Genomic DNA, 13662 nt, shown 5'->3' with positions numbered 1-13662 from the left:
TGAAAGGAGAAGTCACAAAAACTGAGCGTGTCTCCACCCACAAAATTCAGAACAATGCATAGTAATATACTGGATTCTTTAGGCAGAGAACTTTTTTAACTGAGCTAAACAGATACAGCTGGGAGAATATTACTCTTCAGAAAGAGTTGATCTAAGTAACCCTCAAGAAATTGTTAAAGTTTCCAATAAATCTTGATTGAAGTGTTCAGGGTACATACATACATACATTCTCCCTCTGCTATCCTTGAGATCTTAATACGGATTTTCAATGTGCTAACCAAAGGTATATTATCAAAGGACCTCATTGCACTTTCATCAGCCAGTGACCCGTAAGATGATGAGAGTCCAGTATTGCTGTTTCACCCATTACTTTTCATTTCTGACCTTGATTGTCCCCTTCCAGAATTCCATGGCTCATCACTTGTGCTATCATGGCACTATTATTTGTCCAAGATGTCTAGTAGTCATTAAGAGATGCTCAAGCACAATGCACATTTTATTCATGACATGATTCCCTTGAACGTCAACCTAAAGCTACCCTCATCCTGCAACCAACCTAACAGATCCAGTTTAAACCAGCACTTAGGTTTCTTTGCATATGCATAGATTCAAAGCATAAAAAAGTGTATTTTATTTTAAAAGCTCATGGCATTTAAGTTTTTAATGTAAAGAGTAAGATAAGGAGGATTAAAAATATCTCATTTGCCATAGTAAAGCTACCTTCAGAAAATTTAAAATGTTACCGTCTTCCTTTAACATATTGCCAAATGCTTATGGGCACAGTTTTGAATCAGAGGTTTTGATATCTAGGGTTCTATCATTAGGTAAAATCAAGTACCTAAACAATTTGTTTTGGAAAGAGAATTTCTGGAATTGGTAACAGTTGTTTCTTTCATTGAACATAAATTGAGCCGAATTTGAAGAAAGGGAGGACCTACGGTCAATACACTTCAGGACTAGAAACCAGTTGCTATTTTTGGCAAACATTCCCAGAAGATTAAAACTGTAGCTAAGTCATTTTTCCCCCTTGATGTAATAGCTAATGCATTTATCTTTTTCCCCTGAAGTTACTGTGAGTGCTTTATGACCTTGAGCTATTTATATAACCAGCCAATACGTTACATTTTTCCTTGGCCTATGTAAACTTAAAATTCTTGCTTTTCAAAATGTACTTCAGTACTGTTGACTTTAATTTGAGACAGTATCTTCATCCTGGAATTTTACAAGTAGAGTCGAAACATTGATCTTCACCTGATTCTCCCGTTCTTTCTGAAGTCCAGGCAGAAGACACACTGCCAGCCACGTTCACAGCTAAGACTCTAAACTCGTACTTGGTAAAAGGCTCCAGGCCAGTGATGGTTGTGGTGGTTTGAGGAGGTTTTAATGCATTTTCATTGGCCGATTCTGCAAATGCGTGAGGACTGAGCCAGCCACTGCTCTGAAAAACTTGACTTTCTCCTGACACGGTTTCTCCATGATATCTCAGTTGCCTCATATATAGTTCATATCTTATAATAATTCCTAGAGAAGTGAAAAGGTGTACAAAGATGGCCCATCAGACAAAAGATGACTCACAGACTATTGTGGGGGGTAGGGCAGGGTTATGTCAGTTAAAGAGTGCTGGCTTTTCATTATTCTTCTGATTTATCTGTTCACTTCTTTAGCAGTCTAGATGAGAGGTACTTAAGAAATACAACAAACTGATAGATGAATATATGAAAGACTTATAAAATGCATATTTATGGGGAAAACAAAAGGGAAGTATACTAACACAAAATAACTATACAGGCAAACAATCTTTTTCAGGGTGAATGGTCATAATTTCTACTAGGAATGGCTATTTCTTTTGGGGAATTTGATCACTGTATACCTCCAATTTATATATTTTCAAATTTAGGGGTTTTAATTTGACTGTCTGTTTAACATAAGGTCTGCATAAATATTAGAATATTAAAGTTCTTCTACCTAGTTTTACCAAGTAACTTAAGTCTAAGAAAAAACATTTTGCCATAATATGCACATGATATTCATTACTAAAAATCTGTGAATGTGTGTCTGGCCTATATAATCAAAGGTTCATTTGTATAAACACAAAAATTAACTTAATGGAGTCAGCTAGCCTATATATGTATTTTTTAAAATTATTTTGTATCTTTTTCTTGCATAAAAGAGAAAATGCACTGCTATGATTGCCCTAACTTGTGACACAGTCAAATATAATGCATTTCATAAATGAGTTTCAAGTTAAAATCATCATTTGCATTGTGACAGATGTCATTAAGAGCAAAGATAATATTAGCCTTTTAAGGGGCAATTTAAATGAATGGAATTTGTTATTAGATTAAAGAAATACATGTGTTCTAGTAACCAGGACAAATAGTATCTTCTATCTTTAGAAATTGTTTCTTAATTATTATATCCTGCAGTTATTAAAATGAATACAATTGCCAGACTCTTATTGCACAGCTCCAAATGGTTAGATTCTCGTTTATGTTTTGCCCAAGAAAGGGAAATCTAGGCCTTGAATCCCTACCATTGGGTTCCACTGGTGGAGACCATTCTACATGGAGCTCTGTGGAACTGATCTTCCGCACCTCGGGTGGGCCCAGCCTTCGTGGTGGTGCCTGGGCTGTGGTCACTGTAAGGGGCAAGCTGTGTAAGCAGCCCCCACTAGTACATGCCTGTACAGAAAAACGGTACTCAGTGAATGCAACCAGATTCCAGATGGCAGCTGAGGTTTCATGGCCTTCGTAGGTTGCACACGGCTGGATGCCATGTAAAGGGGCACAGGACAAAATATATTTCTCTATAGGACCCGAACGATTTGAAGGTGCAGTCCAAGTAAGTCTCACAAAGTCTGGGCTAATAGGAATGATATAACTTAAGTTCAAGTTTCCCTCTGGGACCCCTGGTTTAGTCCTGTAAATGACAGGTGCACTCCTTGTTGAACCATGCACATGAGTACTCTCGATGTAATAGGAATATGAGGTATATGGTGACAGGGCCATGTCTGAGAAGTACTGAATTTCTGAAACAGAAAAAGAAAAAGAAGAAGAAAATAGTTACATTCCACAAACTGGTAAGGAATCATTTCTGATTGTTTTCTTATTAAATAACTACATAAACAACAGAATACACTTTTGGATTAAGAGTGTGGTTCATATTTTTAAAGCTAAAATAAAGCAAACACTGGTTATGTTTATTGTGCAATGTAATGTAAGAAAAGTGCCTTTTATAATGAGGACTATTTAAAAGTTTGGTTAAGCTTTTGTTTTGTTCTTTATATAATGTAGTATTTTTTAACAAAATACAGAAGAGGAAGTTCTTGTAGCTGTCCGAGACAGAAATAACTGTCTTCGGTATAACCTATTTGCTTGTCCAGCACTGATACGCTAGAGCAAAGGCCGGCACACTAATGCCACGGGCCACATATGTCACCTGGCCAACTTCTTGTATATGAACGTTTCCTGAATTTCTGACCCATGGAAACTGAAATTACAAATGTTGATTGTTGCTTTAAGCTGCTAAATTTTGAAGACATTTTTATCAGCGATGGAGAATTTACACAAGGGAAGTACTTCATACAATTTACACATGATAAGCAGTACTTCTAGACATAAAGGACTGTAAAGAGAGACGGAAGCAGAAAAAAATTGCTAAAAAAAAATAGGGAGTGAATGTGACTAGGCGTATGTGCCTGCGACATGCCGTTCTCTAAGGGGATGGTAAATGGACCAGAGCACTGTGACACATACAAACACCAGCTAGCAAAGGAAAAACGTCTACTGGTTCCAGCTCCGTTATCACAAAGTAGACAAGGTAGAGTAGGTTTGAAACTGAGAAGCAATACATCGATAGCTGGTACAAATACACACTAAAAAAGTATTTTGAGACCACAGTCCTCAGCCGAATTCTTGGGGTATGTTTCCTGGGGAAGTATATGAAAGCACTAATGTGGGTTTTAGAATAGGAAATGCTACATTTAAATTAATGACAAGTTCCATAAGTAAATTAAAGATGAGTTCCTTAATGGGTTATCATATTCTAAAATTAAGTTGTTACATTAATAGGATTCTAATATCATATAATTATTTGAAAATAATAGTGATGATGAAGACCATTTAGCAACATGAGAAAAAATACAGAACACAATAGTGTATATACTTGAATATTATTATGAAAAATAAACTGCAGAAATTTTCCAGTTTTTCCAGAAATTTTATAAGATGAAATTAGTGATTATACTAGAATGTTGGAATTGTGATGTTTTAAAAATGTTTTCCTTTTGAGCTTTCCTACTTGGATATAATGCTTTTATAATAAAAAGATATACACACCCAAAATAAAACTACTGTCTAAATAATTATCCAAGAAAAGCTTGAGATTCCTCTTTAAAGACACTAATAACAATAACCATATATGCTGATTAATTTATTTCCAAGTACGCTTAGTCTCAAATAACACAAAATGCATTCTCATTGATATCTAATTCTTATCTCCTGTGAATTTTTCTTCTTTGAAGGCAAACCATGAAACTGTTACTTTCTGAGAACCTAAATAATTTAGGAAAATACAGATTCATACTATTCTAACTCCTTACATTGCAATAGTGAAATGGGTGCAGGGCAGAGGGGTGCTGGTATTCAATTTTTTTTAAAATGCCCTTAGCGTGTTTAAATGGGGTGGCAGTCAGAGAAAATCATAAGACTCCAAGTTTTCCTGGACTTACTTGACAAACAATTAGAATAATTATAGAATCCGGATGGCAAATATATTTGAGTAGGAATATTGTAGGAACAACATAGAGTATGAAAGAAGTAAAAGCAATCAAAATGGTATAAGTGGGATTCTCCTTATGCTCTTATAACAAAAACAACAAATGGTACTCCAGTTAAAAGAGAAAGTATCTCAAGCAGGTGTGAAGAGAAGCATCTCCCTCTTTAACTGTGAGTTTGAAAAATTGTTCTCCTACCACAAACTTTTGCATTTTCTTTCAGTTTCCGTGTTTCAGCACTACCTGGTCTGTGGCATTCTGCCTAGCACACTACCCACAAAAGCTACTCAACTGCTCAAGTTTCATGAATGTACCTTCTTTTCTCATGCACCGTGATGGCTTTTCAAATACAATTGCTTCCATGAGAATCACTCTTCTACTACTACAGTATGTGGCCATTTCAGTTAGTGTGTCACCTTCTTACTGTGAAACTCTCAGTGGATCTCAATCACTCCCTCTTGCCACCATAGGCATGACTGCCTCTTCCCACTCCCAGGACTTTCTTAATACTCTGAGTTCACTCTGATGCAACATTTAATACATTCTACTGTAATTGTGGTTTATTTATCTCCCCTCTCAATAATGAGAACTCTTTATTCTTGGTATTCCTAGTCGCTGATACAGCTCCTGGTTTAGAGTAAGCAGCAGATTTTATTGAATAAATGAATGGACAATTTTCCATATATGTCCAATCTATTTTTCTAGGAAAGAATATGTAGAGTCTTATAAAAATGGTTGCTTGTATCTCTTCTTTTTTTCTTTCGCATCCACTGCTTTCATTTTACTGTTTGTTTCTCTCGGGAGTAATTGAATCATCTGACTATTTGTTACCTTGATCACTGGACATAGTATGAAATGACAAGTGATAATGATACTAAAGGTAGAAACGAAATCCCAGGGTTCACTAAGACACAGCATTGTCTAGCACTCCAAACGCAAACTATATTAATGTCTCTAGGTGATGTAAAGGTCACATGCACAAATATTCATCTTCTAGTTTTCCTGTGGAAGGATTTTCTTAGAGTAACACTTAAGGACTATTTCCCCCACTCGTGGCATCCCAAATGAGAAATGATTTCACTGATTGTGAATTTGGGGCTAGAAGGGGGTTAGGAACTCAGATCACCCATTGAATTTTCTCTATTCTCATCTGTCTTCCTGCAGGAGGGAGGATATACTGCCCAGTCTGCCTTTTATCATTATTTTTATATGATTTTTGTTTTTAATTTCCATCTTCCTGCCTCTTATATCTAGCTTTCCTTTAGTTCCAAACTCAGGTAGGAAAAAAATAATAGGATTTATTGGCCACTCCCTAAAACTGCAACACCATCAAATGAATGCCACTTCCTCCAATAGCTGTTCTCTTCACAACTATGACACAGAAAACACCTTTGGGCAAACCAAACTCAGGTTTCAGGAGCGACAATATTATCTGCTGATTGTGTGTAACTCCCAGTGTGGTAACTCTACGTCTATACTTTTCTATTATTGAAAGCTGATTATGTGTAAGCTTGTGAAGATGCAAATTTTGCTTATTTTTAAAAAGCTTATTCTTCAAAAACTTAAAAATTATTCTACCATTATTAGAGTCCTATTACTAATAACAAATACTTGCAACCTTTAAAGATCATAACACACCAGTGTGTCATGATCTCATGCTGTAAACTGCTGTCCTAGAGAATCCCATTGTGCATCAGGCAAGCTAGGAAGTTTTTATTCTAACAAGAAATTCTAAAATGGTCTCAACCAAATGATCAAACTTGCTTGGAAGACAACACTATTAATTTTCTTTGAAAAGTTCAGTGATTCTCCACCTATAATTCCAAATGCCTTTATTTAACCCAAAGATTTGTGTTCATCCAACTGAATATAAGTACTGTTTCCTTTTCATATTACACATGCTATCCACACACTGGAAACAGAGTAATAAATATGAGGGTATTATTAGAATGATACAAAGTTCTGACAGTGTTAACCAATTGCTCTTACTGTTCAAATGCCATCATGCAGATAATTTTCACATCATTAATTATAGTGATTGCCAAGAAACGCCAGAAGTGGCATTTTTTAATGAAAAATATGTTTTAGGAAATAATACCTTCTTTAATAGGATTACATAAATGTCTGATTAGTGAACGAGTAGATATTTGTTATGTAAGAAACTGTTATTTGGATTCTTTATCAGTACAATCATGAGAAAGAGCCAGAGAATTGTATTTCTATGTAATGGTCTATAAGACAGATCCCAATATGTTACTATGGAAAATACATCTCTGGATTGAAGGGTATAATTTAAGCTTAATTCTAGTACTGAATTGAGCTATATGAAGAACAGGGTAAGCCTAATTCCGATTTCAGAAATGATCCAACCTGTAGGACTGTCATTTTCAAAATCACTTTCAATATCTTTGTAACTCTTTTTTCCCCTATCACAAAAGTTTAAGTTTCAGGACACCTGGATCATGCTGATATTTGGAAGAAAATAAACATTCTAGTAGCAGGTTTTCAGGATACTTTGCCAACATGGCAGATGTAGACAGATGTTCATTTCCCTTTGCAGTCTGCATCATGAAGTTCAGAGTTCCCATTAACTCTGAAGAACACTTGGAGTACTGAAGAGACAAAGTTTACAGAAAGTTCTGGACATCATAACGTAAGCGTATGTCATACAGAATTAGGTGCAAAATATAAATAAATATGATATATACAAAAAAAACTATTTTATGCATAAGTTTTTCAAACCAATCAATATGTTAAAACAAGCATCCACCTAACCATTTTGAGGAAGATTATGGAACTTCAGTATTTCTACATAGCTTTATACACTTTTCTAACTAATTAAAACCATGCTAACCTAGAATTCGGAAAATTGGGTATTAAACAAAGGGAACAAAATAGAAGCTTCAGCTGGGATCACTGTTCCAATGTTCCTGAAACTGGCCTATTGCTAAACATGACTAGAAAGCAGTATCAGAGAAGACAGAGCAGGAAGAATGTAAAAATTTCTATTTTTGCATTTTGTCCTTAGAGAAACTAAACATCTGGGTAAATATTTTTTAAAGGCAATGGACCTCAATAGTTTGATTTATATAGGCTCCATTAAAATCTTCATGGAAGTTACAGATGCAAAGACAGCCTTCATGGTTTGCTCAGACCCTTTCTCTTTCAGTTTAAGTCCACATTGTATTCTATCTCTGAGGAAATACCACTGTATTCATAAAATTGCATTACATGCTTGCATGTTAGTAATTGCATTTATCAAAAGTCCATTTTTAACCTGAGAATTTTAAAAATAGAACCCAAATAATAGGAATACTTGATAAACTTTCTCTAATTCTTATACCCAGAGAACTCTATAGATCAGTTTGTTTTCCAGTATTTTAGTATATTTTAATTAAAAAATTTAATACCTCTTCTTTACTTTAAATAACATGTCATGAACATATTCCACTCATTAGTATGTAAACTAAGATATCAGTTTATAGGCAATTACATCATACAATTCACTTAACAGTGTACCAAGATTATATTATGACATGTAACATAATTTTTTGAAAGATTTTTAATATCTGAATTTTTCCAATATTTTGCTATTACCAATAGGGTAGGCTTGGACATATTTTGTCATTTTGTGTCCATTATGACTACTCATTTAAGATAAATTTACTAAAGTCAATTTGCTGAGTCAAATCGTATGCAAAAGGGTAAGTATGAGTTTTTAAACATTTAAAAAATTTATCCTGCATGAAAAGTTGTACCAACAAATCCACACAGATATCCCAGCACATTATGTAAGTTCTGGCTGCCCCAGATATCAATGCTGGATAGGGTTATTTTTTTTAATCTTTGAGAATGTGATAAATATTAAGGGCTTATCAAATAAGAATATATCATTTATGTTGCCTGTCTTTGATCACTGGTGAGACCTGTAATTCTTTCTCTGCCTGAAACAGTCTGTGCTAGACAGAGGAAACCACAATATTTATCCTCGATGTCAAAGAACTTAACTAATGTATCAGTTCTCAGAATATTTTATCTTTCCATCACCAAACCTTGAAACTCACTGTATGGGTATTGATCTTCAGTTGTGTAGATTTCAAAACCATCCCTGAACAAACTGTAAGTCAGCCAGTGGGCATTTGGAGAATCAGGTGGACTCCAGGAGAGATTGATAGCAGAAGAACTTTGAACTTGTCCTCTGGGTGGGGGTTGCTGGGATGGTGCTAAATTACAATAGAAAGAGCATTTATTAGCAAACGCAATCAATAAGAACACAAGTAAAGTGAAGTAAGACGTCCAGCAAAGAGGTCTTTCTGATTCAGGATTACTTTATCAAGAAGACATGTGGTTTACCAAGACATTAATAAAAAAAGGGCACACATCATGAGTTCTCTAAAACAGAGCCTTTTATCTATAAGCATAAAACAAATTTGTAGGTCAATGCAGCTGATATAAATGTAGTTGGGGAAAAAACACACAAATATTTACATTAAGCACTCCTTTCTTCGTCTTAAAAAAACTATCCACATGCACAATACTTATTTTCTACTTAATTAATTTAAAAGTCGGCATTAGTAAGATCCATTAAAACTTGAAATTTAGGTAGCATAAGTTTTGAACTTTTAAAAGGAAGTTTTCCACTCCATTGAGCACAAGGCCTCATCTTGCTTCACAGAGCACAGTGCAACAAAAAAGAATAATAGTTGGTGATACAAACAGCTATGATGTTAGGGATGTTAAATAGTCTAAATATTAGCAAGAAACTATTTGAATGTATTATATGAACACACCAAAACCTCTTAGAGGTGCTATGAGAGTTAGAGGCAATATGATGGTTTTCACCAGGCACATAAAAGTATTTGTCTCACTATTTTAGAGATATTTTGTGTAATACAAATATATACCATGAAAACATTATCACTATATATTTTTCTTAGTCTCCCTATTTTTTAGTGTAAGCCTTCATTATCTCCCCTACATAAAGGTAAAGGAGAAAAACAATATCTAACAATTTTTGAAGGGTAATCAACCACCAGTCTATTTACCCCTTTCAGGTCTTAAACGGTGCATAATTCCCCATCGATCTAGAGGAGCATAACCAAATCAGTCTTTCCCATTAAGTAAGATGGCATAGGTACAGTTTCCTGTGTTACCTTATTTTTGAAACCACTATCAGTCAAATAATTATCTATATTTTTATATGAAATAGAAACCACTATCAGTCAAATAATTATCTATACTTTTATATGAAATAGCTGCAGTCACTAGGTGACATTCAGGGTTTCAGGAGAGAAAAAAGACCATACTCAAATGAAGTAATTTAATAAAGAACTTAATAAAGAAATTATTTTCCAAAGGGTGGGCAGAGTATAAAGAAAGCAAAAGAAACAGAACAGTATCCTGGGATATAATAATAGAAGAGATCTTTTGCTATTTATGTCATGGCTCCTCAAGGCCACTCCCAGGTTCAGTCCTAGGCAGACTCACAGGCTTCATCATATATTCCTACTCATGGCTAAGATTTATTACAGCAAAAGATACAGAGTACAGTCAGCAAAGGGAAAAGGCACTGGGGTGAAGTCCAGAGACAACTAACTACAGGCTTCCAGTCACACAGCAATGTGTTGTGGAAATACATGCTAACTATTTCCAACCAGAGAAGTTCATTAGCCACTCAGTGCCAAGAGTTTGGTCCTGCATGAACAGTTCCCAAGATTCCATACTTCCAGAAGGAAACCATTTGGTTGGACAAAATTTAAGAGGCAGTGAGCCACTCTTACTACTTCTGGGTATGATGGCAGCCATCACAATATCTAAGTTCCCAGATGCCAGCCAAAGGCCAACTTTGTAACCAGGTCTGTCTAAAGATAAGCAACCAGGCCTGCCATGTTAACCTTTTTCCTGCACACATTCTATAGCTTGAAGGAACAGAACATTCAGGGACAGGAAGGGCAGTATGGAAAGCATCACTTGACAGGAGATGTGACCATTCATAGAGGGATACAGTCAGCTCAAGGCCATTCCCTCACTGAGACAAGAAGCTAGGGATGAAGCACTCTGACTTCCCTTGCCCGCTAGCCCTCCAGATGGCCGACAGGTTCCCGCCACTAGCTGAAACCAACAGCAAGCCAGAAGGTAAAAGAGCCTGCTTGATGCAGACCATGCAGAGTCCTAGGGAACAGAGAAGGGTGGGGAAGTACGGTGCAGTAAAATGAAGTAAGCCTTCACACCAGGCAAAGACTTTCAACTAAGAGCTGTTACTAATGTAACAGTATTCATGAGTGATACAATCCATGACACAATATAATACAATAAAAACATTTTAAGAAAATATTTCGAGAGCACTGAATTTGAAATACATGAAATTCTATATATAATGAATAGACTTTCCAAAGACAATGCCTCTAATCCTATGGGAGATAATGTTGTCATATTTTATGGAAAAATACTCAAATTAGATGCACTGTCACTTTCGTTTTTTAGCATTTTTATCTCCTTTGGAACTTTCATTGTTATATAAAAATTCTAACTGTCTATATGCCTGTTTTGATATAGGACAAGAGTAGTAAATCTCAAAATGACACATGAAAAGAGAACTATTTCCCAATAGCACCTTGTATTTTTGAACTCAGGGTTGTACCATATTTGAAATGATCCCTTTGATTGGTTGAACACAGGTAATGCATTTGATCTTCCTGTGAATTTTAATTTAGGGCTCTGCATCCTGTTGTTCTTGGTTGAACCACAAAGACTCATGAGCTGTCTCATTTAGAGCACTCTCAAAGAGCCTTGCAATCCATGCAATTTAATACTTGTTTAGCAAATATTAGTGACTACATCCCAAACTCTGCATGCTATCAGGAACACAATAGATTTCAGAGTTAAAGCAATCAAGGTTGACCTTCAGACTATTTTTTAAGACAGCAAAATACTTCTGGGATGACTATAGGAGAGACAGATGTTTCAGTCCCATGTCTGCATGATAAAATGATTCACATCACATGAAAGCTTCCTTGGCAACAAATGAACATAAATAAATACACATATAGGTTCATTCAAATGTTTAAAGTTGATTACTTGTTATAACCATACCTAGCCACAATCTTGCCCAAACTCACAGTATCTGTGAATAGTGACTGTCTGACATTTCAATGAGAATTTTCAAAGACCTGAAGGTTTAGGTGATTCAATACCACTCTGAAAATAAATATTACAAAATCCTGTGCATGGGAAAACTTGACTGTGCCCTTGATGTGTTGAAAGTAGAACTCTGAGAAAATGGACACATATGCATTCATAAAAATTGCCAAGAATGGTCTTTGCATATGCAAGAAACTCATTTAAGAAAGGAAAGTATAACATTGCGATGATATCCATCTATTTAGAGGCCGTGAGCTTTAATCTCAGCTTGGATACTTTGGTAATTATGTGACTACAGGCAAATGTTGGGTGGACTCTCTGGACCTTTCTTCGTTTATAGCAAGCATGATAATGCCTACCTCTCAGGGGTATTTTGAGTATAAAATGAGTGTGTGTGTGTGTGTGTGTGCACGCACGCATGTGCGCACGCATGCCGCATCTACGTCTCCCTCTCACTCATGAAAGGCTGGGGCTACTATGCCTATGAAGACAGGTACCTAGACTCCCTTCACCTCTTTGCTTTGTCATCTCTAGGGGGTTTTCCTTGTGTATATGGTCCCAGATAGATGGCCATAAAGTTCACATCCGATTCGTCAGGAAAGGGAAAAGGAGAAATGGGGTGTGTGTTCTACGCCTGTGAGAGTACAATGCAGGACTGCCACATGCCACTTGCGCCCACATCGTTTCAGCCAGAAGTTTAGTGATGCAGCAGTACCTAACCACAGGGGAAGATGTGGCCATGAACCCAGCTTCTGTTAATATGAAGCAAGTACATGATGGTTATTGAGAACAACTTAAAAGTGTCTTCCACAGATGAAATAAAAGAAGAGTATCTAGAAAATTGTAAGAGATATTTAAAAGAAACAGGAGACAGGAGTGTTCTAGTTTACAGCAACAAAAAGAGTTTAGTGATATAAAACCAAATAATCCAATAATTACGCTCTTTGGTATTTACCCAAAGGAGCTGAAAGCTTATGTCCAACAAAACCTGCACTCAAATATTTATAGATTTATTCATAATTGCCAAAACTTGGAAGCAACCAACATATTCTTCAATAGGTAAATGAACAAGTACTGTAGTACATCTAGACAATGAAATATTATTCAGCTCTAAAAACAAATGAGCAATCAAGCCATGAAAAGACATAGAGGAATTTTAAATGCATATTACTAAGTGCAAGTAGCCAGGCTAAGAGGGCTACGTACTGTATGAGTCCAACCATTTGACATTATGGAAAAGGCAAAACTATGGAGACAGTGAAAAAAACAGTGTGTGTGGTGCATGCCAAGGATTAGGGGGAAGGAAAGGGGATAAATGTGCAGAGCAAGGACGATTTTTAGGGCAGGGAAGATACTCTGTACCATACTAAAATGGTGGGTACATGTCATTATATATGTTTGTCAAAACTCAAAGAATGTACAACACCAAGAATGAATTATGTACTTTGATAAACTAGGGCTTTGCAAACTATGGACATTGGGTAATAATTATTTGTTAAAGTACATTCATCAATTATAACAAATGAACCACTTTTGATAATGGGAGATGCTATGCATATATGGGGGCAGAGAATATATTATACAGGATATCTCTCTATCTTCCTCTCAGTTTTGCCATAAACCTAGACCTGCTGTAAAAAACAATCTTTAAAAAAATTATTTGCACTTCAATATGCTAGCAATTAATTTGAAAATGACCTTAAGAAATAGTTTAACTCACAACAGCATCAAAGCAAATGAAAGACTTA

General features: G+C 35.7%; 1 protein-coding gene across 1 annotated transcript in view; it reads right to left on the bottom strand.

The window, feature by feature from the left end:
* Positions 1 to 13662, bottom strand: part of USH2A (usherin) — a 722977-nt gene that overhangs the window by 524111 nt on the left and 185204 nt on the right. The window contains exons 15-17 of the mRNA XM_036931704.2: positions 8839 to 8997; positions 2534 to 3028; positions 1252 to 1521 (exon numbers count right to left, since the gene is read on the bottom strand). Coding sequence (XP_036787599.2) covers positions 1252 to 1521; positions 2534 to 3028; positions 8839 to 8997 — 924 coding nt within the window. The remainder of the gene's footprint in view (positions 1 to 1251; positions 1522 to 2533; positions 3029 to 8838; positions 8998 to 13662) is intronic.

This window comes from Manis pentadactyla, chromosome 19 (genome assembly GCF_030020395.1).
Source record: "Manis pentadactyla isolate mManPen7 chromosome 19, mManPen7.hap1, whole genome shotgun sequence".
NCBI classification, from domain to species: domain Eukaryota; kingdom Metazoa; phylum Chordata; class Mammalia; order Pholidota; family Manidae; genus Manis; species Manis pentadactyla.
The sequence above is the reverse complement of the archived record's forward strand: the minus strand, read 5'-3'. Positions and strand labels throughout refer to the sequence as shown.